General features: G+C 37.6%; 3 protein-coding genes across 4 annotated transcripts in view; 2 read left to right on the plus strand and 1 right to left on the minus strand.

Moving 5' to 3' along the window:
• Positions 1–1,646: 1,646 nt before the first annotated feature.
• neurod4 (neuronal differentiation 4) lies at positions 1,647–4,797 on the plus strand. Its single transcript, XM_065286669.1, has 2 exons — positions 1,647–1,817; positions 3,031–4,797. The coding sequence occupies exon 2, from the start codon at positions 3,037–3,039 to the stop codon at positions 4,087–4,089; it is 1,053 nt and encodes a 350-aa protein (XP_065142741.1). The 5' UTR covers positions 1,647–1,817; positions 3,031–3,036; the 3' UTR covers positions 4,090–4,797.
• A 10,370-nt stretch (positions 4,798–15,167) lies between these two features.
• Positions 15,168–16,447, minus strand: birc5b (baculoviral IAP repeat containing 5b). The gene is made up of 4 exons (XM_065285628.1): positions 16,275–16,447; positions 15,774–15,883; positions 15,377–15,494; positions 15,168–15,274 (listed from the first exon to the last, which is right to left on the minus strand). Exons 1-4 carry the CDS (start codon positions 16,398–16,400, stop codon positions 15,194–15,196), a joined length of 435 nt encoding a protein of 144 aa, XP_065141700.1. The 5' UTR covers positions 16,401–16,447; the 3' UTR covers positions 15,168–15,193.
• Positions 16,448–19,207: 2,760 nt separating this feature from the next.
• The window catches only part of znf385a (zinc finger protein 385A), an 89,184-nt gene continuing 80,906 nt past the window's right edge, over positions 19,208–27,485 (plus strand). The window contains exon 1 of one of the 2 annotated variants that reach the window (XM_065285623.2): positions 19,208–19,534. In XM_065285623.2, the coding sequence (XP_065141695.1) occupies positions 19,279–19,534 (256 nt within the window). In that variant the 5' untranslated portion in view covers positions 19,208–19,278. The remainder of the gene's footprint in view (positions 19,535–27,485) is intronic. The other variant, XM_065285624.2, reaches the window with a different exon arrangement.

The raw sequence follows: 27,485 nt of genomic DNA on the forward strand, positions 1-27,485 counted from the left end.
ATGTTAAAAGTTTTATGATATATTTAAATATTTATTAAATATTAAAATGATGTTAAACCATAATAAGTTGTCATGGCTTGATCACATTCGTTTTTACAAGCATTGTATTTGTAAGCATTATGCCTTATATCTCTTGTTAAAATGAAATAATGTGTTTTCAAAACTTTTTAGGGGAATCGTAAGCGCACTGTCTATAGGGCACAGATGTGCACACTTGGCGTGTACAATGGGATCAGTGTGAGGACACGTGTGACCTGAAGCCCCGCAGTCAATAGCGCACTTCGACAATAGATCCCCTACTGTGATACGAACACATCATGTAGCATCATTCTGCCAAATAAAGTCAAACTCAACAAACACTTTCTAAATTTATTTCTGAGATCATAGTTATTTAAACTTTTATATCTTTGCAAAACGCTTTTGTGCTTTTAAGTGTTCCATAAAGTACAAAAATCATTGTTATTACATGGGACAGATATCTTTATAGATCAAAAGCCCTAGACGCAACAGGAAGGAAGCTGTATTGATCAGCAAGTAATGCATATTTTATAAACGTTTTTGATTTATTAACGTAAATATTGAACACTTTGGTATAATTTAGTATTTAGGGTACAGCACTTTGTTAATGCATTATAATATTATAGCCTATTGGGCTATAACATAACTGAAAGTAAAAAAAATTGTTTCATGGGGCAAATCTACCCACCCTTGGGTAGGCATAGTCTAGTGATTAATCTTGGTGAAACAAAACCGTTTTGGCTTAATGAATCCAGCAGTTTTGGAGCGTTATGTTTTGCAGGGCGCTAATGAGCGGACGAAGCGCATGAATGAAACGGGTGAACAACACACACACCTGCTCACACTGCAGCAAGCTGTCACAATCATTTACTGCGACGCGCGCGCGTCTTTCTACACTACACTACTGTAATTAGAGTTAAGACCAACGTTTGACCTCACCATAAACCAAATAGGGCTCAAGGGTATTAATCCAGCACTGAGGGGCTTTATTGGGGCAGAAAATTACGTTAGGTCACGAAAAAGGGGCGATATTTGTGTATCGCCCCAATCCCAATGATAGGCTAGTTTTCAACCACAGTGACACACTTGAAAATGCTGGGATATTTCAAATTATGCTTGCGTAAAATATGGACAAACCCAACTGTAGGATTACATTTTTGACCCAAACTACCAGCATTTTTAAAATGTACATTATGCCCAAAAATTCAGCTGCTAATTTAGGCTACATAATATGGTTAAGTAATATTAAAAGAAAGAAAGAAAGAAAGAAAGAGAAAGAAAGAAAAAACACTTGTTTATGCAAAACAACATTTATGGTAACAGGTGCACAGGTTTTGTAATGTTCTTCCTTCTGACAAGTGATAAATGAAAAGCAGAGCTTCTCATATGCCCACCTTGCAATATTTATAAGGTTAATATAAAAGGGAAGTTGCTCAAATGCGAACACCCCTCGCACACAAAGCCCCGAGGATGAATGCGCGCACTTAAGTCGTGAAACTTTTGGCCACGAGCGAGCCACGCGCTTTCGGATCATCTGGAAAGGTGGGGTGTTTGTGGGCGGGGCTTGTGTGAGACTCGGTAGAAAGTCAAAGCCGGGAATCAGTGCGCTTCAGTGAGACTCGAGACGCGCTCTGATGCATCAATGATGGAGAGCTAAGGAACTGTACGAGAGCGTTATATTTACATACTCAACGGAGAATCCTAAAGCGTTTTTCTTTTTACATTTTAACAGTGCGTTCAGGAATTCTGAACACTTTTTTACATTTTATTTGAAGTGACACAGAGTGCTACGTTAACAGGTACGACTATTTATTTATATGTATTTATATGTACTTTTGAATATTTTTTAGCATTTTTTTATGTAATGGTGTTTTTATTTAGTGAGGAAAGGATTTGTAATTAGGGAACTTTGATGTAATGTAACAATGTGTTTTATTATTTATTTATTTGTTTGATTGTTTGTTTTTTAAAATAAGTTTCTTAATTCTAAGGATGTTCACATCAAATTAGTTTTAATAGAAAAACACTAGTCCATCAGATTTGTATGATTTTATGAATCAATTTTACTGTACATCTTTTTAAAATATAAATAACCGAGGAACAAGAAACATAGCCTATATAGCCTATAAAAATCCAAAGTAATAATAATTTATTAATTTATTTATTAATAATGCATTTATTATTAACTCTGCAAACTTTGGTCCTTTGCATCAAAATTAATGACAATCACCAATACCTACTAACTAACTGGGACCATGTGTAAACTGGACAGCAATAGTATGTGAGAATTAAAATTTTGCTAACATGTTTCCTAAGATTTATAGAAATGTAAAGAGGCTCCACGTGATATAACACATTTTGGAGACAAGATTTGATTATTTCTAAATCAAATCAAATTCAAAACTATTGTATTAGCGTGGCTTTCTCCTCTGTTTGTTGATTCCGGTTTACAGGCTCCTTTCAAATTAAATCCGATCGCTTTATCTATGAACTAAATCCCGTCGTGTCCCAGATTGACAGCGTCTCCAAAATGACTGCGCAGCGGTCGGAAATCAAAGGGTTTGGATAAAAAGTCTTTGCCATTAGATCGCGCATTAAAACTGAGAGAAGAAATGGAATTTTAAAGCTGTAAGCCATATAATAATCATCACAATAATCTTACTCTCTGTTGACTCTCTCAATGACCTTCTTTATAGTTTACTCATGTTGATATTGCTTTCCAAAACCGAGTACCAGCACCAATCAGACTAATGCAAAGACTAATTCATAAGTCTTTGATCTGAGCTGTACGGTTTCAAGTGGTGAAATATTAAATGTGTGAACATCCAAACAGTATTTTCTCTCCAGAATAGAAGTAGAAATTATGTTTTAATGGCAGGGGGATATTAAATGTTGATGCATTCACAAAAGGCAAACATTTATATGAATTTATATAAAAAAAATGTTTATTTATTAACATGTTTTGTTGCCCTTAATTTATGTGAATTAAACACTTATTTTCTGTGCCATCAGATCACAATGATGAGCAAACCTTATGGAAAACCAGGGGATGTGACTGAGCTGGTCAGCTCCCTTGGATGGATGGAAGAGGACCTCAGCTCACAGGATGGTGACCAGACAGATGAAATGGGAGATCAATATGCACTGAACAGGACTAATCGGGGACCTGTGGAACTGGGCAGTGAGGATATGGAGGAAGAAGATGATGAGGAAGATGACGAAGTGGGTCTTGATGGAGAAAAGGCACCCAAGCGGAGAGGTCCTAAAAAGAAGAAAATGACCAAAGCCAGACAGGAACGTTTCCGTGCACGCCGCGTCAAGGCCAACGCCAGGGAACGTTCACGCATGCATGGGCTGAATGACGCACTGGACACCTTGAGGCGCGTTATGCCTTGTTACTCAAAGACCCAAAAGCTCTCCAAAATCGAGACCCTGCGGCTGGCCCGCAACTACATCTGGGCCCTGTCTGAGGCTCTGGAGAGTGGCCAGTCAACTGAGAGCAATGGTTTTGTAGAAATGCTATGCAAGGGGCTTTCACAACCTACCAGCAACTTAGTGGCTGGCTGCCTCCAACTGGGACCCTCAACCATGCTGCTGAACCAACTGGATGAGAAGTGTGCCATACCGGGTGCGGGGGGTCAGCAGGGTCACCCCATTAGCTATCCCTCACCAGGACTGCCCAGCCCACCCTATGGGTCATTGGAGGCCTCACACTTACTACATCTAAAAGGTTTCAAGGGGGCTGTCTATGAGAATTCCTCACCCAACGAATGCAGCAGTGGCACCCCACCTTACGACGGCCCTCTCACGCCTCCTCTCAGCATCAGCGGCAACTTCGCTGTAAAGCGGGAGTCCTCACCACACGAGACAGAGAGGAACTTTACACCTCACGCTGCCCATTACCTCTCTTCACACCCTTACCCACCGTCTTCCTTGGCAGGTCTTCCAGCTCCTCAGGGTCACACACTGTTCCCAGGCTCCCGTTACGAGCTTCCTTTAGAAATGGCTTTCGAGCCGTTTGCCCCATCGCACGTGGTGACATCACAGATAAGCACCATTTACAGCGAATGAACAAATGACCACCAGAGACATTCAGCAAATCCATTTCCTCAGCAGGCCTCCAGGGGCCCGGCACATTTAAGGAGACACTTTGCATGTATCCTGTCTGAGCTATTAAGAGACCATATAGCGATCACTGAGAAACATGTAACTTACCTGTGGCAATTGAAGTACTGAGAAAGAGATGCATATTTTTTGTTAATTTATTCTTGTTTTGTCATTATTGAGTTTGTTACTATTTTAATTGTCATTTTCTGGAATTTCTATTCTGTATACATGTGATGTTCCCATCAAACTGGAAGATTTTGTTTGTGCACATGCCATAAAAATGCAGCAAATTGACACATACACAAACAGCTCCTCTTAGTGGGTTATTGGAAGGTACAAAATAAAAAATAATTTAGACGTGTATGATGAGTTTTTAGTCGAAACTCAATATATTCAGCCCTGTTTAACCAGATGCTGATTTTAATAAGTTTTTCCCCAAACAAACAAAACGACAGAATGAAGGAAAAGGAAATAAATTTAGCACAATACTTTTTGCCATAACAAAACATTTATTTATGACTGTATTTAATATTTATTTTAATGACAATTGTACAAGCAATTTGTCGGCACTGTTTTATTGTTTTTTGGTACACTGCCAGTCAATGCTACCAATACTCATAAAGTATCTAATTTATTTATTTGGATTTTTTTCTGTTTAATGTGTTTTTGTCATTCTCCACAAGATTTGTAATTTTGCTCAAGCATTTGTATATATTTACCTGTTTCGCACTTAATAAAATAAATATTCTTATACAATATGACACTCTTTCGTTTCTTTATTTAAGTTTTTATTAAACTTTTCTGATTTGTTATGATTTAAAGATTCAAACATAACAGAAATATAGTGAATCACTTGATCAGTTTAAAAGTTAAACATTACACTGCATCTACTATTAACAATTTTTTTTTAAACATTATTACATTAGATTATTAAAGGTGCCAAAGAATGCATTAATTTAATATTTTAAATTGTTTTCTGATATCTACATAGAAGGTATGTCTCTTTATAAGTGCAAAGATTATCCAGAGACAGTTTTAAATGTCCATTTACAACCCTTACAATAAAATGGTCTATTATTACGTTATATGAAAGGGTCATGAATATTAATGTTGAGCTCTGCTCTGATTGGCTGTTTCTCAGAGCAGTCAGTTCAGTAGCTCTGTGTGTGTGTAAACAGACCTTATGTTTGAGTCTGTATATAGAATTTGAGGAATAATCCATTGTTTGGCAATTGTTAATGAACATTTCTGAGTAAGTTTGGGGGGGGGGTTCAGTATGGACCTGCAAAACGTAACTGAAACGTCAATAGTAGAACTTCAGCCTTAACGTTAGCATATAGCATTAACTAGCGCTAACTCAGCAGTCACAACTTTGTTTTTAGCATTGTAACATTGTACTCTTAATTTAATGTTGGGGCGTACATTTCGACTGTAACGTCACAGTTGGTGTTATGTTGAGATTGGCCTGTTTTCCAGCGAATTTTTGCATGCACAAAGTTTACATAAGAAGGAGGAAACAATCATGTTTGAGGCTTACGATATGTCATTACCATGTACTATATATAGTCACAAACTATGGTTAATACAACAAACTAGAATTTATTTATAAAACTTTTTTTACTGGATTCTGTTGACAGAGAAACATTAAAAGGGCTAAACAATAAGAGATAAAACAAAGTTCCATTTAAAATTGCTAGTCAAATCTTTTTGTAAACGTGGCAGGTGATTATAGTCCATGAATAATAAATGTTTTGGTCATTAATATTAGTGTTATGATGGGAGTCAGTGGAGCATGTGGAGCCATGGGAACACATAGCTGCAGAACAGGTGACTGTGTCATGGGATACCCTTTCACTCTCACTTGTGTTTTCCCAGCCTTTTCAATGGCAAAATTGCCAACAAAGCAAAACATGCACACAAAAAACGATGGGAAAAACCTTTGAAAAATGTATTAATAACGGTTCCCAAAACTCTGCATGTCAAATAGCTTTACATAATTCCTCCAAGTAGGCCTACTTCATTGTCAACCTTTTGCCACGTTGACTTTTGCATTGATATTGTACAATGTAATACCACTCCAAAGGGACTAACAGAGAGATAATGGGAGGCAATGCCAGAATACAAGTGTGTGAAGGTGTGTTTATTGTGAAGAGTGGCACTAAGATCAGAATGGGTGCTTCTGACGCTGTTGTGCCTGAAGTGGTCCTCGCCTCACCCACCGCTCAAAAAGGTTTGTCTTTTCCAGCCCAAGCAAACCAAGAGAAGTGATGGAGAAAAGGGAGCGACTGTTTTATTGGGCGCCACTGGTCTATTGTAAGTGCAGTGTGTTCTTTCTCTTGACCTCTGACCTGCATTGTTGTGAGCCTGCTCGTTCGGAGAGCTGAGACAGCTGGGAGAACTGCGGGGGGCTGACGGACAGCTGGGACCAAACTAGAGAGAGATGGCAAGGGGAAAGAGAAAGTGGGAGAGGGTGTAAACCAAAACAGATGAGGTGAATGAGATTCTGTATAACCCCATTCTTAGGTGACCTCTTTCCCTAACCTCTTGTGGGTCAGTCGGGCATTGGAATGACACATAGTTTTACACAGAGGCTGGTAATGACAGGCAAGGTGTCAAGTGCATGAAATAATCGGGGACTTTGGTGTGATGACAATTTTGGTATAAGGGGATCATAATTTTATCATCATAATCTATAATTTTATGCATGCCCATATAAAAAAGAAATTGCAATATGTGTGAGAAAGTTTGAAAATAACATAAACTGTCCAATTACTTTTACATTTGAAACCATATTGTGCTAAATTCCCCTCTAATAAATAAATGTGTTATATAGTGCAAAGTCATAGCTACGTGTGCATTACTTCATATGAAAAGGTAAATTTTGACACTGCTAAAATTATACTTTGCAAAAGAAACAACATTAATGTTTTGAGAGGGCCTTTAACATTATTCATTGCTAATGCATCAGCCGTCTGGGCAGAACTCAGCAGGGTTGAAATAAGGGAACTTTTTCCGAGTTGTCAGCTGCTGTCGACACAATCATTTGAAAACGGAATAGAGGGAAGAGAAAGGGGTGCGCAGACTTTGTGTAGTGTGGTGATTTCACATAGGGCAGATGGTCATTGCTATGACCTCAGTGCCACAGCAAATGCCCATGCAGACGTTATTTAATGTTTTCAATACTAGAATATTAGTGTGATGTTTTTAAAATCCAAAAAATTTTCTATGAGAAATGTAAATAATTTGTAATACAGCCATATCGCTTACTGTTTTAAATTACTTTAAACATTCTCCTTGTAACCACTTCGATAAATAAAGGCATGCCAGCCTCATACCCAAAGGGCATTTTGACACTTAACGGGACATTCCACTTTTTTGAAAATATGCTAATTTTCAGCTCCCCTAGCGGTAAACATTTGATTTTTTTACCATTTTGAAATCCATTCAGCTGATCTCTGGGTCTGGCGCTAGCACTTTTAGCATAGCTTAGCACAATTCATTGATTCTGATTAGACCATTAGCACTGCGCTTAAAAATAACCAAAGAGTTTCGATATTTTTCCTATTTAAAACTTGACTCTTCTGTAGTTACATTGTGTACTAAGACCGCTGGAAAATAAAAGTTTCAATTTCTAGGCGATATGGCTAGGAACTATACTCTCTTTCTGGCGTAATAATCAAGGACTTTGCTGATGTAGCATGGCTGCAGCAGTTGTAGTGATATAACGCTTTGCTCGAAAATAGTCCCCTTGGTTACTTTCAATAGCAGGGCACTATTTTCAGGCAATGCGTAATATCACTACACCTTCTGCAGCCATGTTACAGCAGTAAAGTCCTTGATTATTACGCCAGAATGAGAGTATAGTTCGTAGCCATATCAGCCTAGAAAATTGCAACTTTTAATTTTCCATCAGTTTTAGTAAACGATGTAACTACAAAAGAGTCAAGTTGTAAGCAAGAATTATATCGAAAACTCTTTGGTTATTTTTTAGCGTGAAGCTAATGGTCTAATCAGATTCAATGGATTATGCTAAGCTATGCTAAAAGTGGTACCGCCAGACCCGGAGACCAGCTGAATGGATTCCAAAACGGTAAAAATCAAATGTTTAACTCCAGGGGAGCTGGAAAATGAGCATATTTTCAAAAAAGTGGAGTGTCCCTTTAAAAATTTATAAACATTATTGCAAAATATTTTTTCATAATTTCATTAATATATAGTTCACGCAAAAATGAAAATTGTTTTATCATTTCTTCTGAACACAAATAAAAGTTATTTTGACCAGCGTTTGTAACTAAACCTTTTTGGGGCACCATTGACTTCCATAGTATTTTTTCCTACTATGGAAGTCAAAGGTGCCCCCGAAACTGCTTGATGGCAGCCTGTCAGAACAAAGAAATGTATACAGGTTTGGAACAACTTAAGGTGTTAGTAAATGATTACGAAATTTTCATTTTTGCGTGAACTAACCCTTTAACCTGTAAAATCATTTAACAAGCCCATTTTTAATTCAGTTTTTTCTGTTTATATCTATTTTTATTGAAAATGTAATAAACTTTTGGTATTGAAATGTTCTTGGTGACAATATAAACAATTTGTGATAAACTGCAAGGGCTATAAGAAAAAGTCACAATTTGTTTTAAGATTTGTTTTTCTTATATTATTATTTTGTTATATAGAATGAAATAGGTTAATTTTTAAATCAGTATTCTGAGAAAATGCACACAAGTAATGTTTTTTGTAAGACATGTTTGTTAAAACTAGTTATATTTCATAATTAAACTACGGCCTAGTCCTGGCTTAAGATAATCCCTGACTGGGAAACCACCCCAATAAAACGCATCTGTGGCATACTGTTTTCAAATCATGTCTTTTGTAGAAACCAACATTTTGAACATTTTCAGTGAGTGGTAGGAGCCTTATGTATATTTCTTTAAGTGTGTCATACTGTAGGTGTCCAAAAACAATTTTTCAGACCACAGTTAAATAAGCAGATCTTCAGTCACGGCATAAAATAGTTAGATATGGACCACTAGGCATCTGCTTGAATGGAGTTGTGATTTTATAAAAGTGAATCGGGGAAGAGGAGTGGATGATGGGACATTAAAGTGCAGTCTTAAACCCATTTCACTCCCCAGTTTTTTTGTCTCTGTGGCACTAATCCACTGGCCAAACAACGCAGGCTCCCGCTAAATGAAAGGTCCTGATCCATGGGGGGAGATAGGGGATAAAGCATTGTGATTAAGATTGTATTAATGGGGCCATAGGAGGCTGGAAGGCTTTAATCAGTGTCTGTGCTGCCATAATCCTCTGCCTTTAAGCTTCAGCTAACACCGTGATCCTCCTCCTCATGAGTCACATCACACACGCTCACACAAACACACCGGATGGGCCGGAGAAGAAGCGTGAGGTCAAGGTAGAGACTTGGAGCACAATGAAACTGATAGGGCTTTTCAATAAAAGCAGCTGGACATGGAAAGAAAAGGAGAGTGGAGGAGAATCAACAAAGATGAAAAATAGTGGGCAAGATAAATGGGGAATATGAGAGTTCAAAATATATTATGGAATTAAAATTAATTGCAAAGAAACCAATAAAATCCATGGCAAAATATGCATGCCAATGTTTACCAAAAATATTACACTGATGCTGGGAACTTGGGGTAGTTGTCACATTGGCAACACTTAGGAAAATTAAATATCGTTTTAATATAGTAAAAGTGAAGTAGCTCAAGAAGTTTTTTTTTTTTTTTGAGGGATTGATCATTTGTATGACCACAGTTTAACTACAAATTTGTAAAATATGGTAAACAATGGTTACATTTTATGTTATAGGGATTGTTAATGTACATCACCGCAGTGTTGCATTATGGGACGTGGGCGCCATGTTTAGAGGCACCGCCGACCGCTATGCCATTTAATTGTGGGTGTGTTAAGCTAAAACTAGGTAAACTTGAAGAAGAACCGAAGAAATTTAGGAGTTTGAAAGAAAAAGAGAAGGGACCCTATCGGGAGAAACTAAGTGCTACTGCCAAAAAACTTTATTTGGACAAATAAACAACAGATCCATTTGATTTAGCAGCCCATGACTGGATTACGGATCCAGACGAACTACCTCCGCTCACATATCTGTTATTATTACCTTGTTTTTGGATTGAGTGATACACTTTGCAGGAGTTTAAGAGCTATAAATCCCTTCAAGCTCATAGTAAGATGACATTCTTCTTTCGGAGTTTTATGACGGTTGGCAAACCAGCTAAAAGATATATGCCATTTACTTACAATGTATACGTATCTTAATGAATCTATAAAAAAATATCCGTTTTATTCTGTGCAATGAATCAACACATGTATAAGATGGCTCTTCTGTTCTTGGCCAAGTTATTAAAACAAACAAAATGCTAAATATTCAGCTAACGTTCTGTTATTTCAAAGAGTCACAAGCAGTGGGTTTGAGCAGTTGCATTTAATAAAAAATATTTGTTATAATCGTCAAAATTGTCTAAAGATTTATTTTTATAACTCGTGTGGTTATGTTGATCAGAAATGAATGAATAACGTTACATAATTTACATTTACAAGTTAGTTTGACAGTGTTAGCATAAAAACAAGACAATTTAAGTGGTTCTGCTTTTATTAATCACAAATTACTGAATGACTGAAAATGCAGCAAACACACTCTATAGCTGATGCAGGGATTTTTTTGAAAAGTAAAAGTTTTTTCTCCTGATTGCGGCAGGCAAACCACGCGATCCGGCGTCTTTTCGTCAGCTCCTCCACCGGCTTCCCCCAAATAAAAGCTGAAAAAACGTATTCCGTTGTTCAGTTTCCTCCCTGAACGATCGTGTGACCTGCTGTGGCAGTTCTTGATCGAGCAGTACTGACTAAACATATCCAAGTTTATTAAAATCTCGACAGAAAATACAAAAACAACCTCCAACACACTAACTCAAATACAGCGGGATAGGAGGCGATCCTGCAAATATGGCGGATTACTCATAATGCCACACGGCGTGACGTCAACTCCACATTCCCTATAATCATTACAATGTCTGTTATTCTGTTGAATTTATTTCATCGTCTTTTACAGTTTTTCGGTGTTTATGAATTATTTCGATTTTAAAAAAAAATCATTTTAATTAATAAAATTATTATTAGTAATTGTCGTCAATGTTGGGGGACGTTGTCGCTTGAGCGCCAAAATAACCCCGCCCACAAAAACACGCACCGCACGCCGCCCGTGGCGTCATCATTTCACATGGAGAGCAACGCCACCACAAGTAAGAAAATTAAAATAAATCTAAACAGTGAACTTTTTTAGATTTCCACTTAAGATTGTTTTTAAAATGACGATCTCCAAAAGACAAACTCACGTGCTCCGCTTCTGAGGCCACATGAAGGCGCCAATGTTTTGATTGCCTAAAAATGTTTGTTTGCAGTTTTTAGTAACAAAGGCAAGGGATATTTCACGTGACATATTTCTGTTAGTTAAATGAGACACTTGCGTTTATGTATCTTAAGCGACATAAACAGAGTTTGAATCTTTAAAATTTTCCAGTATGTTCCCAACTTCCCATGACCTTTGAAGTAAAGTGTTGTACCGGTTGAGCTACAGGTATTTGCAATTCAGTCACATAAGAGTAGTATCTTTTAAAATAGCCTACATTTCTTTGTTTATTATTTAAAAAAATGATTGTGCTAGCATAATTATGTTTTTTGTCGTTAAAATGAATTTAAATATTCACATATGCAGACTTTTTTATTAAATAATGACCAACTAAACTTTTAAACGGTAGCTTGTATGGTACATACAACACGCATGCGCAGTTGCTCACACAAGTACTCATTTAAATGCTTTTGTCTCCAATTTAGCTCTCTCTCAGTTCTGCAGTATCAGAGAGGAGTCGTCCAAAGCATTGCACCTGCCCATGAGCTCAGATCAGGCTGAAGAATGACAGGGAGAGAGAGAAATTCAAAGACGATCCACAGCAGAGGAAAGGTACAGCGAGGTTAGAGTTCACAGTAGGGTGGAACAAGCCATTAAAGTGACATTGTGAGGCGAGACTTGTCTACTCTGAGCTTTGTGAGAGTGCCGGCTTGTCAAAGTTAAAGAGCTTCTAATAGGATGGGGATGCTGTCGTGTTTATCCTGCCTCCCCCCTCTACACGCCCACTGTATTGTGGAGGTGGCCCGGCTTTGAGCGCCCACAATGGCTGGAGAGGAGGGACAGATGGGGGTCCCTATGGAAGGAGGCACAAAAAGAAAGCAAGGTAGGAGGGCCCGGCTGTGTGAGAGAGAGCTTGCAGTTAGCTCACACTGATTGCCATGCAAAGTAATGGAGAGTTAAAGAGAAATGGATGGGAAAAGTGAGAAAAACATGGAAAAGGGGAGGGGAAGAAAGGTCAACAAGAGATTTAGTGAGTTGTAAAATAATCTGTATTAGATATGGAATACAGTATTGACGTACGGGGAAACTATTATTAACAGATAACGCATATGACAAGGGTCAGTGTATAGAAATGGCCACTAAACTAGACCCTACATTTTTACTTCACATAGTTTTGTTCGTGGTTTTTGGTTACGAGGGCATGTCTTGCATTTTCTGACTTGGCTAGGTTGTACCAAATTTGCACCAAAATACCATAGAGATGGATCTGACATCAACCACTACTGTCTGAACCCGACCTACCATACAATCTAAAAATGCAACCGTATGTCAATAGTTTTGTGCTTGAATAATTTAAATGTTTTAATATTTTTTAAACGAGTCAGTCTGTGAAAGAATAGGTCTTTGTTTAGTCCCCATACATCTGAGTTAATCTGTGCCCTTCCAGGTGAGTCCCTTAGCATTAATTTTGGCTCAGTGTGTCATAATGGGCTGAATGGGGTGGGAGTTGAATTATGTGTGAAAGGAGGGGATGCTGAGCGGAGGTGAGGCAGGGGTGTGTGGCAGAGCCTCTTCTGGTGTAAGATGAGGAGAGCCGAGGGGGAGGACCCGCACACAGCAACAGATGGGCCCCATTGGCGCTCTCAGGTTGTAAACTTTCTGTTGGGAACATCTGTCAGTTTGTCCATATGCCACAATCAGAGAGCAAAAACCCCAGTCTCATACTGCGTGCGTGCGGAGGGTGGACACCTGTCATACCCTGTGATGAGACATGATGGAGTTTTTGATGTTTACTTACCGTTGCTCTAGGGAAGTCAAGAAGACACATTTTTAATAATGCATGAATTAATAAAGATTAAAAATAGTTACTCTAAAATTTACTTTTATGTCCTCGCAACCCCAACGTTTTTAAAGAATATTTATCCAGCTTTTGCTAGAATACATTTTTGGACGTTGAGAGCAATGTTTATTATGAACTGTATGAATTTCTATGTTTTCAATTGAGGAAAGAAAACTATTGGATGTGCTATATAGTGACATGACCATCATAAGTTCACGCAGACATTTTTTCTGTGAATCATTCCTTTAAAACAGAAATGCAATGTTTGAGAACTTTAACAATGCAACATGTACAACTTGGGTAAAAAAAAAAAAACTCTTAAAATTACGCAACACCACAAAATCAAAAACGTGAACGTAATCCCACACCATTATTTATAGATTATAGGTCTCCTCTGAACTCCTCCTCTAGTTGAGTGTTACATCATTTATTTTTGTGAAAAATGTCTTATTTTTCTATTTGCTCTGTTGTGAGCGGATAAAGGAGAATTAAGCAGTTGATCGGGGCTCAGTGTCCAGAGTGTTGCATTAGACCGTAATCCTGGGCATAGGGGGAGATGGGATAGCATCCCTAATCCTTCGCCTGCCCTATCTGAAATATGTGCTAAAGTATTTTAAACAGGTCACATTATAAAAACTGTACACACGCTTTACCTACAAGTATGCTACAGGTCCCATACCTAAAAAATAACAATACTGCATTTAACTGCTTAACATTGCTTAAAGGGTCAGTTCACTTTAAAATGAAAATTCTGTCATCATGTTATTCTAAACCTGTATGAATTTATTTTTTCTGATTAACACAAAAGATGATATTTTGAGAAGTGATGGTAAACACACAGCAGTAAGTGACCATAGACTTTCATAGTAGGAAAAAAAATATTTTGGAAGTACTGTGATGAATGACTAAGAAAATATTTTGATAAATGATGGTAAGCACGCAGTTGACAGTACCCATTAAATTCCATCATATTTTTTTTATTACTATGGAAGTCTATGGTCACGTAGTGCTGCGTGTTTACATAACTTCTCAAAATATCTTCTTTTGTGTTATTCAGAAAAAGAGATTAATACAGGTTAAGAGCAACATGAGGATGAGTAAATGACAGATTTTTCATTTTAAAGTGAACCATCCTTTTAACATCCTTAGTCATTTATTTTGTGGTTGCACCTCAACAGTACAAACAATTCGCAGTACCAAAACCCACAGAGCCCTCCAGCGGTAAATCTTCGTCACTTCCCAGTGTGCACCATAACAGTGTCTACAGTGACAGATGTTACAGGGGCAACAGTTGGTATGGAGAGGGAGGGGCCTAGGACCATCTGCCCAGGGTCAAGGCTGGGATATATAAAAGGTCTTGCAAAGAAAAATGGCTACATAACTGCGATTGTGTTGAATATGTCAAGTGTTTTTACAGAATACTTACACAAATAATATGATTGTTATACCCGAGTGACCTTTTTAAAAAAAAAAGCCAAATCTATGAATGACTCCACCCATCCGAAACACGTGCATGTTTGCATCAACATGGTTTAAAATTAAATACCATTAGCATTTCAAAAACAAGCAGTTGTTAGAGTTTGCATGTTCTCCCTGCGTCAGCATAGGTACTCAGGTTTCAGTCCATAGACATGCAGGTTAGGTGTTAAGATGCCAAATTCCTTCCCCAACTTGTAAATCGGTTTGTGCATAATTAACCTGTTCTTGCCCAGGAATACATCTATAGATGCGGGAATGGTACGGAGACAAATAATCTTGTGCGTCAAGCAGCAATAACTAGAATGTTGAATAGATTACAATTCGTTTATTTAAATAACAATTTAAAATAAAACTAGCATCAGTGGGTATCAAATAAGAGCTTTCAGACTTTTGCTGATGGCTTCCACCTCATCACGGAAGTTGGCGATTTTCATATGACCCATCTTTTTCTGGATAGGCAAAGAGAAAACCCTTATGACACACACCGTATAAAGAGTTATGCTGAAAATTAACTAAATGCAAATTTAAGAATATACAAATTTTACACTTACAATGTAGACACGGAGTCGCTCCTGTTCCAGGTGAAAGAACTCTATTGCAGTGATCTCTTCAAATGTCTTTTTCAGGTGAAGAAAAGCGCAGTTGGGAGAGCGTTTGGCATGCTCGGTCCTTTGAGACGCAGACACGCATTAAGAAACATTCAAATGGTAAGAACTTGTCAATTATATTTAGTAGGTTTCAGTTTAAAGCTCCTGTAGCTCAATAGAGCATTGCATTAGCAGTGCGAAAGTTTATGGGTTCAGTTCTAGGGAACATACACACACTAATAAAATGTATACCTTGAATGCAGGTCGTTGTGTGTAAAAGCATCTGCCAATGCATAAATTAATTTAAATAAATTAAGTGCTAATGGATTATAAAGTTGTGCTTCTGGATGGCGAAGCTTACCAGGGGTTATCATCAGGTTCCCAGCCCTCCAGCTCTCTGAGGCAGTAGAAACAGCAGGCCACGTCTGGTTCATTCTCACTTGGACAGTGTACAAAACCTGCCTTTGCCATCTAATGAAGGTGAAGAAAGAGCAAGCAGAGGTTTCTATAGGCGTTTCTTAATGCGAAGGTTGTAGCCTCCGGAGGTCACATTTGTAGGCTCATTAAAACTGTTTATTTTAAATATTAACAATTATAAAGTCGACTATTATTCTTTGTTAAAAGTAAACTGTTGTAATATGCTTATGACTCGCGAATATAATGCTCAGTTAACTTTAATAAACCAGAATCGATGACGTAGGCAGCCTGCATAGGCGACCTCCGGAGTCTGCAGCCTTCGGATTGAGAAACGGCCTATATAAAACAAAACAATCACACTGACATTGAGAGGTAGATGATTGTGAACCTCACAGTACGCGTCTGGTAAATATAGTGTATTTCCTAGTTTTGCAGGCATACTCACCAGTTCTGGCGTACACTGGCAATCCTCTCGAAAAGGCCACTCGGAAAAGGTCTGCAATCGCTTTTCATAACTATACATTTGATCAAATGACAGAAGTCGCGCTGCAGTCACCTCTGAGTGAGACATATCTGAAAGCTCACGAGCTGCTTCTCACTATAAACCTGACTGTGTGTGGTTGTGTAAAACTTCTTTATTGGCGGCTCGCATTTCGCTATTTAATTGCCTGCCTGTTGTTCTGTAATAATTGATGAACCATTGACAGCTGTGCTCGACTTTACGCGTCGCTGCGCAGACCGTTCGGCGCATGACATCGAAGTACCGCGAGATGTTTCGTGGAGCACTCGCGCTACTTTGATGTCATAAGACAAACGATCTGCTTAGCGCCGCATAAAGTCAAAATACACACCTAAAGAAAAGCAACGGTGTTAAGTAACAGCTTAATGAATGTAATATAAGTAAAATAAAATGAGGAAAATTGCACCCACATGAATAAATTATGTAGTATAGCCTACTACGTTTAGTGCGTATGCATGCGGTAAAATAAAAAAAATACTTTAGAACCATATCATATTAAATTACAATATTTATTATAGCCTATCAGTAAGATAATACTACAGGATACAATAGAAAATAACAAGTACTATAAAAATGCTGAGTTATTTTCAACCCAGCATTGGGTCAAAAAGGGATGAGCCCTTGGTTCAAATATAAACATTTTCTGGGTTAATTTCAACCCAGCTTCTGGGCCTGTCCCTTTTTGACCCAATGCTGGTTATTTTTAACCCAGCATTTTTAGAGTGTATAGGCTAGTATATCTTACTTTAAAAATAACCTAGCAATTTTTGTACTTTTACAAAATGTATTGATTACTATGTAGACAATTTTACACAATTTCAACAATTGCTAAACTAAACTGCATGATTTTTCCATGTGGGCAGGGAAGAAAATTTTCTTCTACGAGTAAGTACAGTATAAATTTGTAATTTTATGTATATTAGGAAGCAATACTACATAAATACTCTTTTATTTCAATGAGACTGTTTTCATGGATACATTTGGAATAGCAGGTTTATATCTCCCTCTGCTGGACGAACTTAAACACGCATGTTTTTTTACTGGTTCATTAAAATCACCAACTCACTAAAATTAACCAAATAGCCTATCTCGTTTTTTTCCTTTAAGATGTAATTAGTACACTTAGTAGGGTACACTTGTTATTAAACTCAAAAAGGTACAACTCATACAAATATGTTTGCCCCTATAACCTACTGTTGTGAATCAGAAAAATCAGCTTATCATATTGGATAGATCTTTAATGTGCAATTCAAATTTTTTTAGAAACTTAATTTGTCTTTTATATGTGTATATTAGCATGTTTTTATTTTAAAAAAATTAAATCTCTCCCAAATTGCTCCCCCTAATATCTAAGCCTCTAAAAACCCTTTATGTGTAATCCTGATATTTCCACCTGTGGTAATAAGATTCAGCTTTGTGAGAATGTAAATACATAAAATAGTGACAGTCTTGCTAAAACAAATCATATAAAATAAATAGTTCAGTAAATACATCATGCCCTACACTAGATAACCCTTAACAAGTCCCAGAAGACTGTGGTAGGTGTTTAGAAACATAGATTTACGCAGAACTGGACATCATCAGCCTGCTTTGATATCGGCAGGTTATCCCTTCATGGCCTCAGTTAGCCAATTACAGTAAGCCAATACACACCATAAAATGAGATCATAGTGTGTGGCGTACAACTTTAATGGTTTGCGGTGTGAGCGTTTATGACTGGTGTGTAAAGGGAAGGGTCCTTTTGCTGTCACCGTGTCCTGTAACTGTATCTCAGTCTGCGTGGCTGTTGAAATGTGCTTACTGCTTCAAAAAGCGGCCCCATTGCGCCTCTCTGCCCTTCTGAAAACTTTTCCGTCAGGGTCGTATATGTAAATCTATATGTATCACTCAACAAGGGTGGTTTTTATAAAATTTAAAGGATTATTTTTACTCAATGATTTGTTGGCTCGGAGGTTTTGAAGAATTATGACTGCCTGTTATCTGTTTTGTGGTGATAGTTTGACACTTAATAGTCAGTGTAGAGTTTCACATCATGACATTTGGCGCATTTACTTCAGACAAGACCCCACACTGGAGCTGTCACTCATTCAGAACTCATCGTAGATGTTAAGTGGGAATACATTACTGTCAGCTGCTATATGACCTCTATATGATATCGTGTTGTGTTGTCTGTGGCTTACCTGTATTATGTTTACACTTAAATAGACACAGTCAATAGTTTTACCCTTAAAAATATTGACTAAAATTATAAGTTGTAATGCAAAGATATGCTAGAACCATATCATCAATCCCATTCTAAATGTAGGTATACACCAAACCAGATTCGAACCCTCAAAGTCTCCGTGAGCACAGCAGCTGTTATGAGCAACACACTCCACAATGTGCCACAGCTCCAACATGATTGAAATTTTTCATGACATTCTTCTCCAATTGCAGGATTCTGAAACATCAGAGGGGCCACCGGGAGACACGAGAACATGGTTGCACATTTTCTCACATAATCTGAAAATCGCTGCTATGTGCATCGACAAAGTTGTCCAAATTGTGAAATCAGACCTGGTCTGGATGTTCCGGCTGGATTTAATCACACCACCCAGAGAAAAGTTTAAAGTCCTGAGCTACTAAGTCCCATCGACCCAGCTGTCAGGTACGTATCTCGTGCCCTCCAGCCCTTATCTCTCTCTCTCTCCCTCTCTCCATCCCTATCCGAACTTTCATTGACATACGATTCTCCGCTCTCTATGTCCCACCCTCCCTACTTTGTTCTCCTCCTCTCCCTTCCAAGCGCAGTTGTCTTCACTTATTAGGATCCTGGTGTGATTAGCTCTTGGAATCTCTTGCACTTGTTCTGTATTCTCAGTGTGGTGAGACTAAAAGGGGAGAGTGGGATGGGCCGGCAGAAAGAAATGTGAGTCTTGGTTACCGTGTCATGTTCTTTGCAGGAGAAATTGTCTGTCTGACTCGTGCAATTGTGCAAAGTTCATCGGGACTATTTTGGCTCCTCATCCAAATATCTCTGCGGTCTCAAGAAACCAAGCTACCCCGGCGCTCCGTTGTTCATGCCAGCGAAGGTTTCCACTGGGAATTTGTAGTGTCGCGGTGCAAGTGGAAAGACCCTCTGAGACACAAAGAGGAGGCTGGACAACAGGAAGTGTTGCAGGAAGAGGATTTAATGTGGGGCACAGGTAAGACCATCTATTTAAATTTCTGTTTGCAGTGTCCTGTGAATACATCTGAGATAAAATAGTTTTCCACAGAGATCCATTTTGCTGCATTTGCAGAAATGCACAGCAGCACCGTGAGTCTGGGCTAAGAGGAAACAACACTGTAATAGTTTTTCTGTATTCACCATATTCTGTATTTTCAGAATTTGTAAATATTAATATACATTGCATAAGCATGTATAGGACATAGATTAATAGTTCTGGTGATGTGATATATCTAAGCCTGTGGTCAACATCTAGTCTTTCTAATTTAGTCATGTCAGTCTTGTCATTAGCAATATTGTATTTCCTTTAAAGAATTCGAATAGATTTTTTTTCTCATACAGCAACTGGACAGCTAAGGTTTTGTTGTTGTGTTTTTAGTGCGCCAGAAAATAATCTGAGATGATCTCACAACATCACACCCCCAAACAACACAGGGTTACAATGAACGCAGTTGTATTTTCTATGTATATCACACATACATGCAAGTGTGCGTTTGATTATATGCACATCATTTTTTGAAGTAATTTTGCCCATAGCAAATAATTACCTACAGCCTGTAAAAGTATGAATGGACTGACGTTTCAGATTTTATTGCAATGTGAAGGACATAAGCTATAAAAAGAAAAGTAAAACCATTTGAATGCTTTTCATGACTTTTTAATATCCGTGCTTGGAAGTAAAATAAAAATGAAGCTTAGCTATAAAGGTCAGTCTGTTTTTTTAGGACTGGGTTATATTCATACTATTGAATTTTCAACTTTTCTGGGATGTTTTCAGTCGGGAAATAAAGAATTGTATGATCATCCCGCAAAAATAAATCGCTTTCAAGGGGCGCACATGACACGATTCCTGAAGTTCTTTGAATGTTTGTGTGTATATGCAAGCATGCGTTTGCTAGAAAGTGTATATATGTTTAAGGCTAAATGTTTGCTGAGATAGATAGGTGTAGACGTGGTATTAGGAGGGTCTCTGTTATCTGCCAAAGGTGTGAAATAAGCATCCCTGTGTGAGAGAGAGTGACAGTCAACCTCAACATTCCCTTCTAACACACAAGCTGTCCCTTGGAAACCTCTCATTCACGGAAAGGTTTCCAGAAATCTTTCCTTCTTGTTGTAGAGGCACCTAACTGATATGGATCCACATTTGATCGATATTCTAATTTTAGTCTGATCATCCACTGTCATGCAAACAGATACTCATAGACCTGCTGCTGGCTCGGTGCTTTTCAAGGGCATTGAAGAACCTTGAAGGACTCACACATATTTAATGAACATCAAAAAACCCTTTATTACTTTGCATGCATTATTTTTTTATTTAGAAGACAATGTCGATTTTGTCTATTATCTATTATGTACATATGTACGTGAGATATGTTAGAAATCTGCACCATGTAATGAATAATATTTTATATGTCACATGGTACTGATTTCCCAAATAAGCACCATTACTGACATACATTGATTTCTCCTGATAGACACACCATTGCTGTGGGTTATTACGGTTATGGTGTCCTTAGTCCTGGTCATCCTTTGACCTTTCAGTGCAGTCTCTAAATTCACCACCCCTGCGCTAGCACACACACACGCACAGACACACACACGCACACATTCTGGTTTCCATGTTTTGCGGGGACATTCCATAGATGTAATGCATTTTATACTGTACAAACTGTATATTCTATTCCCCTAACCCAAACCCTAACCCTGACCATCACAGAAAACTTTCTGCTACCTTAGATTTTCAATAAACATCATTCTGTTTGATTTATAAGCTTTTTTTCTCATGGGGACCTCAAAATGTCCCCATAAGGTCAAAAAAATACTGGTATTCTGGTAAATTAATTAATACATTAATACATACCTATCTTTTTTCAATGCGTGCACTTAATCTTTGTACAGCGTGTTGTGAATGTTAGCATTTAGCCGAGCCCGATTCATTCCTTAGGATCCAAACAGGGATGAATTTAGAAGCCACCAAACACTTCCATGTTTTCCATATTTAAAGACTGTTACATGAGTAGTTACACGAGTAAGTTTGATGGCACAAAACAAAACATGGCGACAAAAACTATATTGTATGGCGGAAGAACACTTTGTTTGCAGCACTTCGACCTCAGCACGCCATAACATCATCACTCCTAACTACTCCTTCTCTCGCTCAAACTTCCGTTAATATTTCTGCGCCCAAGGTCGCAGGGTTAAATCTGGAAAACATGGAAGTGTTTGGTGGCTTCTAAATTCATCCCTGTTTGGATCCTAAGGAATGAATGGGGCTAGGCTAAATGCTAACACATTCACGACACGCTGTACAAAGATTAAGTGCACGCATTGAATAAAGATAGGTATGTATCAATTTGTCTAAGTTGAGGTAAGAATATAGTGAAATATTGAAAAATGGTGGTGTTTTTCTTTAAGCGTGACAACGCGTGTGCGCCCGATGAAACGTCTATAGGACCAGTCTGGAAAGCCGTATGTGCTGTACATATCAAAACAAACAAATGTTTGTTCACTGTGGTTAATCTGTTCATTTTATGTGAGTATACCAGAAAAATGTGAGAACAGATGATATGACGATTGGTTAAAATACAAATTTTACATCTGTCTCTAGATATACTGTATCTGTGTCCACTCACCCGTCCAACTCTTAAGTTCATATTTAATCTTTTGATGTTCTCATCTGTAGTTAAGCACATTAAAAATAGACCCTCAATATTGCAATAGACCCTTGGTCCCTCGGCCAGACAGGAAAACCTTCAACATGTTTTTGGCCTGGTCCCCTAACACATGGACCATGTTCCTTGCAGCTGCGTTGTCAACATAGAAAGCTCCTCATTTTCTTTCAATGTTTCTGCATCTTTTATTTGGATACGATGTTTCATTTTGCCTTCTAGTTCCAGGTTCCTAGGTTTGTTTGTGTCCCTGGCTCTGTGTTCGCATGAGAGGCTTAATGTGCAGAGGTCGGTTTCCAGTCTGGAAGTGCTCCAGGCTGCTGTGCTACACAAGTGTATACAGTGTGTTTGGGGATGTGAATCCCAAAAGCCCCCTTTTAAAAATAGCAGTCAAAATAAACCGTAATTCTTAGTTAAATTGTCAATTTTTAAGGAGGAAGACGTATAAATATAGGATCATGTCCTATACATAAGCATCACTTATAATGCCCCACTTTTTTTGAAAATATGCTCATTTTCCAGCTCCCCTAGAGTTAAACATTTGATTCTTACCGTTTTGGAATCCATTCAGCCGATCTCCTGGTCTTGTGCTACCACTTTTAGCATTACTTAGCACAATCCATTGAATCTGATTAGACCATTAGCATTGCGCTAAAAAATAACCAAAAAGTATTTCTACTAATTCTGGCGTAATAATCAAGGACTTTGCTGCCGTAACATGACTGCAGGAGGCGCAATGTTATTACGCAGCAGCCGAAAATAGTCCCTTAGTATCTTTCAATAGCAGGGGACTATTTTCGGGCAGTGCGTAATATCATTGCGCCTCCTGCAGCCATGCTACAGCAGCAAAGTCCTTGATTATTACCCCTAAATGAGAGTATAGTTCCTAGCCATATCTGCCAAGAAAATCGCAACGTTTAATTTTCCGTCTGTCTTAGTACACGATGTAACTACAGAAGAGTCAAGTTTTAAATAGGAAAATATCGAAACTCTTTGGTTATTTTTTAGGCGCGATGCTAATGGTCTAATCAGATTCAATGGATTATGCTTTTAGATCTATGCTAAAAGTAGTAGCGCCAGACCCGAAGATCAGCTGAATGGATTCCAAAAAGGTAAAAATCAAATGTTTAACCCTAGGGGAGCTGGAAAATTAGCATATTTTCAAAAAAAGTGGAGTGTCCCTTTAACAACCAAAAATGGCTATATAACCAAGTCAGACTAAGCCATATTTTTATTCAGAATAAATAATGCATTATTTTCTTATATATCAGTCTGTATTTAAAAAAAAATTATTTATTCTGATGTAAATAAGAGACTTCTGTGTGACTTCATCTGTAAACCTACAGAGGGCAGCAGAGTGCTTTTCCCATTTCTGTCGCATTTCCCAAGGAGTTTTACAGCAGGTTGGTTCTGGGATTGAACTTTTATGACTTGAATGGTGGCAAGCGTAGGTCTTCTAGCTCTCTTTATTCCTTCCATCTGGTTGCAAGGGTTTCTGCAGATTACATGGCTCACACAGCAGCACCTGACTTACGCACTCACTCTTGGCCAAGTATGAACTTTATTAAATGTTGGATGGTTTCTCAACCTAAGCCCGACACGACTCAACAGAGTATGGGATTTCATGATTTGGATAAAGATAACGTTGTTAACATTCAGTTTATTGCTTCTGGTTTAGTCCTTACTAAAAATGGAAGGTCAAGTTAAGCACACTGCAATATAGGATACAATATTCTGTGCACTTTGCTGTGGTTGCATACTATACGTTTCTGCTGATGTAGTTGCTACTGGTAGATGGTTTCCATTGATTGTAATGGGAGAGATTTGCTATTGACAGTTGCTATTGATGTGCTACTTGCATTTAATATAGACGGGAGCATTGCTCGGTTTCCTTCCCTTCAATGACCTCTAGTCCATGTAAAGTCATAATAATACAGACAACCTTGAGACAGGAGTCTAATTAGATTAAGTGTTTGAGTGTATTGCTTTTTTGTTGTGTCGCTTCCTAAAATAGGCTTGGCAAGCAAATCAGAGTGTAGTGTGTGTGTGTGTGTGTGTGTGTGTGTGTGTGTATGTGTGTCTTTGCATTTAAATACTCTGAGTGGTGCTTATCTGTGTTTTATAAATAGTGTGTCTATTTTCTTCCAAAATGAACCAGTTTGAAAAAGCCTATATATAATATGAAATATTATAGTATGAAATGTTTACAGTATCCTGAGGTTTAGTAACTTTACTAATACAATTTAGTAACTTTATTAAGCTGATATTTTATAAAAACACCAGAAAATGTTTCTATTCCCCTGTGACTGTGTTTTATGTATTTATTTCTCAAACTGGTATAATATATATAGGCTACTGAAATAATAAGTAGTTTAGAAATATTTTTTCCTTAAACTGTTTAAATTATTCTTAAATCTGTGTAAAGTCCAATATTAAATGTGTTCTCAGTTTGTCATGGCACAAAAAATGTGATATTAACCACCCAGCCAAATTTTTTATGACGAAAAAGCCCCAAGGAAATAAAATAAGTTATCAAAATCTTGAGAAAAATAAGCAGAATTCTCTGCTCTTAAATGCTGGGGCTAAAACCACGGTCACTCAAGGGAAAGCTGTCGTCTGGCTTAATTTTCAAATATCGTTACAACATGAATGAATGCTTGCAATCGTGTTAGGGGCGGGACCATGCTCGGTGGCTCCAGTGCATAATCGAGCCACCGTTTTAGCTCCGCCCAAAAATCCTAAACATTGAAAAACTGTTTAGTGATGTAACTCCACAATTCAATACTACATAGTTTACGGTCTTTGTAAAGTGCTTCCGCAATACATATCTAATATTTTTATTGTGTTTAGAAACAATTCTCTGAAATGACTTAACACAGACTTTAAGTACAAAAATAAAAAACATGTGCTGTGGGATGTAACACTATACACCAGGCATGGATTGGTCATTGGGAGGACCGGGAGTTTTCCCAGTTGGCCGGTCTTATTTTGACAAAACACGTGATGCACATGTTTCACATGACGCAACAAACACATATTTTGAATACATGACTAACACACATGACACTCCGAACACATATTTTGAATTTGCGCCCCTCGGATGAGCAATCACGAGCCGCCACTGTTTAAAATAAACGTGAGGGTGACTTGATACAAACGGCCTCTAAAAGGAAAAGGATCTACAAATCGTAATTTTTTTTTTATTTAAGTCATAGACGTAACAATGAATTGTCATTATCATCTATTGCAAGAGTAACAAAAATGTATTACATGCAGAACTTTAAATGCAGTTTATTGGAAAAGTAAAAATTCAGACGAATATTTTTTCTTAAGTAAATTATACATATATATATATGTAAGGAATAATTGACGACGGGCCATTGAATTATAAGAAAATAATGCACACCTAAGGTTACACCGTGGGTGTGCATTATTTTCAAAAAATTCAAAGGAGCGAGTCAATTATTCCTCTTATACCACGGTTACCACAAACATTGCTCTGGTGCCTATTTTTAAGACATTTGATAAGTTAGGTGTGCAGTTATCAGAAATTAATGCATACCCACGGAACATTTCTCAGCCAATCAGAATACAGCATTCAACAGACCCGTGGATATTATATATATGTATATATATATATATATATATATATATATATATATATATATATATATATATATATATATATATATATATATATATATATATATATATATATATATATATATATATAATTTTTTTTTTTTTTTTTTTTTTTTGACACAAGGTAGGAAAACATTATGTTATCTGGCAATATACCTGATCTAAGTACTAAAAAATTTACTAAAATTAACTAAAATATTTTTCCATAGTTTTCCTTACAATTTCCCCTACTTACTTCAGAAATCTTGCTTGTGTATTGTATATCAGGGGTTTCCAAACTTTTTTAACCCAACAGGTAATCTCAGGACCCACTATTTAAAAAAAAAGAAAAATAGGGGAAAACAAACACATGTGTTCCCTTTTTGAATAAGTTAAATTGAATAATATTAAAATAACTTAAATTATAATTGTTTAGGCTACTGTATTAGCACTGAATTGCTGCAGAGAACGGTACACTATTGAAGACTTATATAGGCTACTGAGGATTTAATGATATTACTTTAATATAGTCAGTCGTGAACTAAAGTGGGCTTGTCTGAGGCATGAAACTTCAAGGCTGAAAATAAGTCCTACTCTGGCCCTGCTTTATACAACCTAAAATAAAAACACAGACAGTCTTTGCTAAATAAATTTAAGTAAGCAAATTTACTTGAATGCCCTCATATGTGGGTTTTATTTTAATGATATCAAAAATTATGTTATGTATTTACGCCATGCAGCTGATTTTTATTTTGGTTAAACCAACCAAACTTAATTTTATTGCCTCTCTTAGCCTATATCAGATAGATACAATGATTCCTTGTCCAATAGACCTTAATATGTGTGGACACATCATATTTATGTATTTGAAAACAGAATGAGGTCTAGACGTACATTCTGGGATAAAAAGTTTTAACATTTTTCTATAAAAAATGTGCTTTGAAAATTAAACATGACACATAAAAGGAACAGACTATATATCTGTTCCTCAGCTTATACTGTATGGCGTCCATGGTGGTAGAACTGTTAAACACATGACGGCGGGTGAGGAAGTTGTCTACAGATCTTTTTGTCAACCTGGTGCTCTTTCCCATCCATCTTCACACCTGTTCTTTGATAGTCACTCTCCTCATCCTGTGACTGTACCCATCCCAGACCTCTCACAACACACATAACCACACTGAGCCATGGGTGCAAGTGGATCCCCAGTCTTGGATTTCACCCTCTCATCATGACATCCATTAAAGTCCTGCTGGGTCCCAGTCCCTAGCGGGTAGACAGCACATTAGCGCTTGGACCATTGAGCTCAACAAGGCCCTGTTCTGAATTATTGATCCCAACACAACTAATGAGGAAACCCTATCCCATCGTTTGATGAGACACACACACACAGTCACACAACCTTCTGGGTGCTGCTTTGCCGTCTACATTGAAACATTGTCCGACTGAATCACCCCACATAATCAACCTGTTTATCAGTGCTTTGATATTCACAAACTTGGACAGCCAACAAATATCCATACTGAATAGTTACACACCCTGCAGAAAAGAGTAAGACCCAAGTCCAGGCTCAGTAGTGGTGGAATTGATCTATCTATATATTTACATTACATTAACATTCATGCATCTGCCTTGCAG

Source organism: Paramisgurnus dabryanus, chromosome 21, assembly GCF_030506205.2.
Source record: "Paramisgurnus dabryanus chromosome 21, PD_genome_1.1, whole genome shotgun sequence".
Classification (NCBI taxonomy): Eukaryota; Metazoa; Chordata; class Actinopteri; order Cypriniformes; family Cobitidae; genus Paramisgurnus; species Paramisgurnus dabryanus.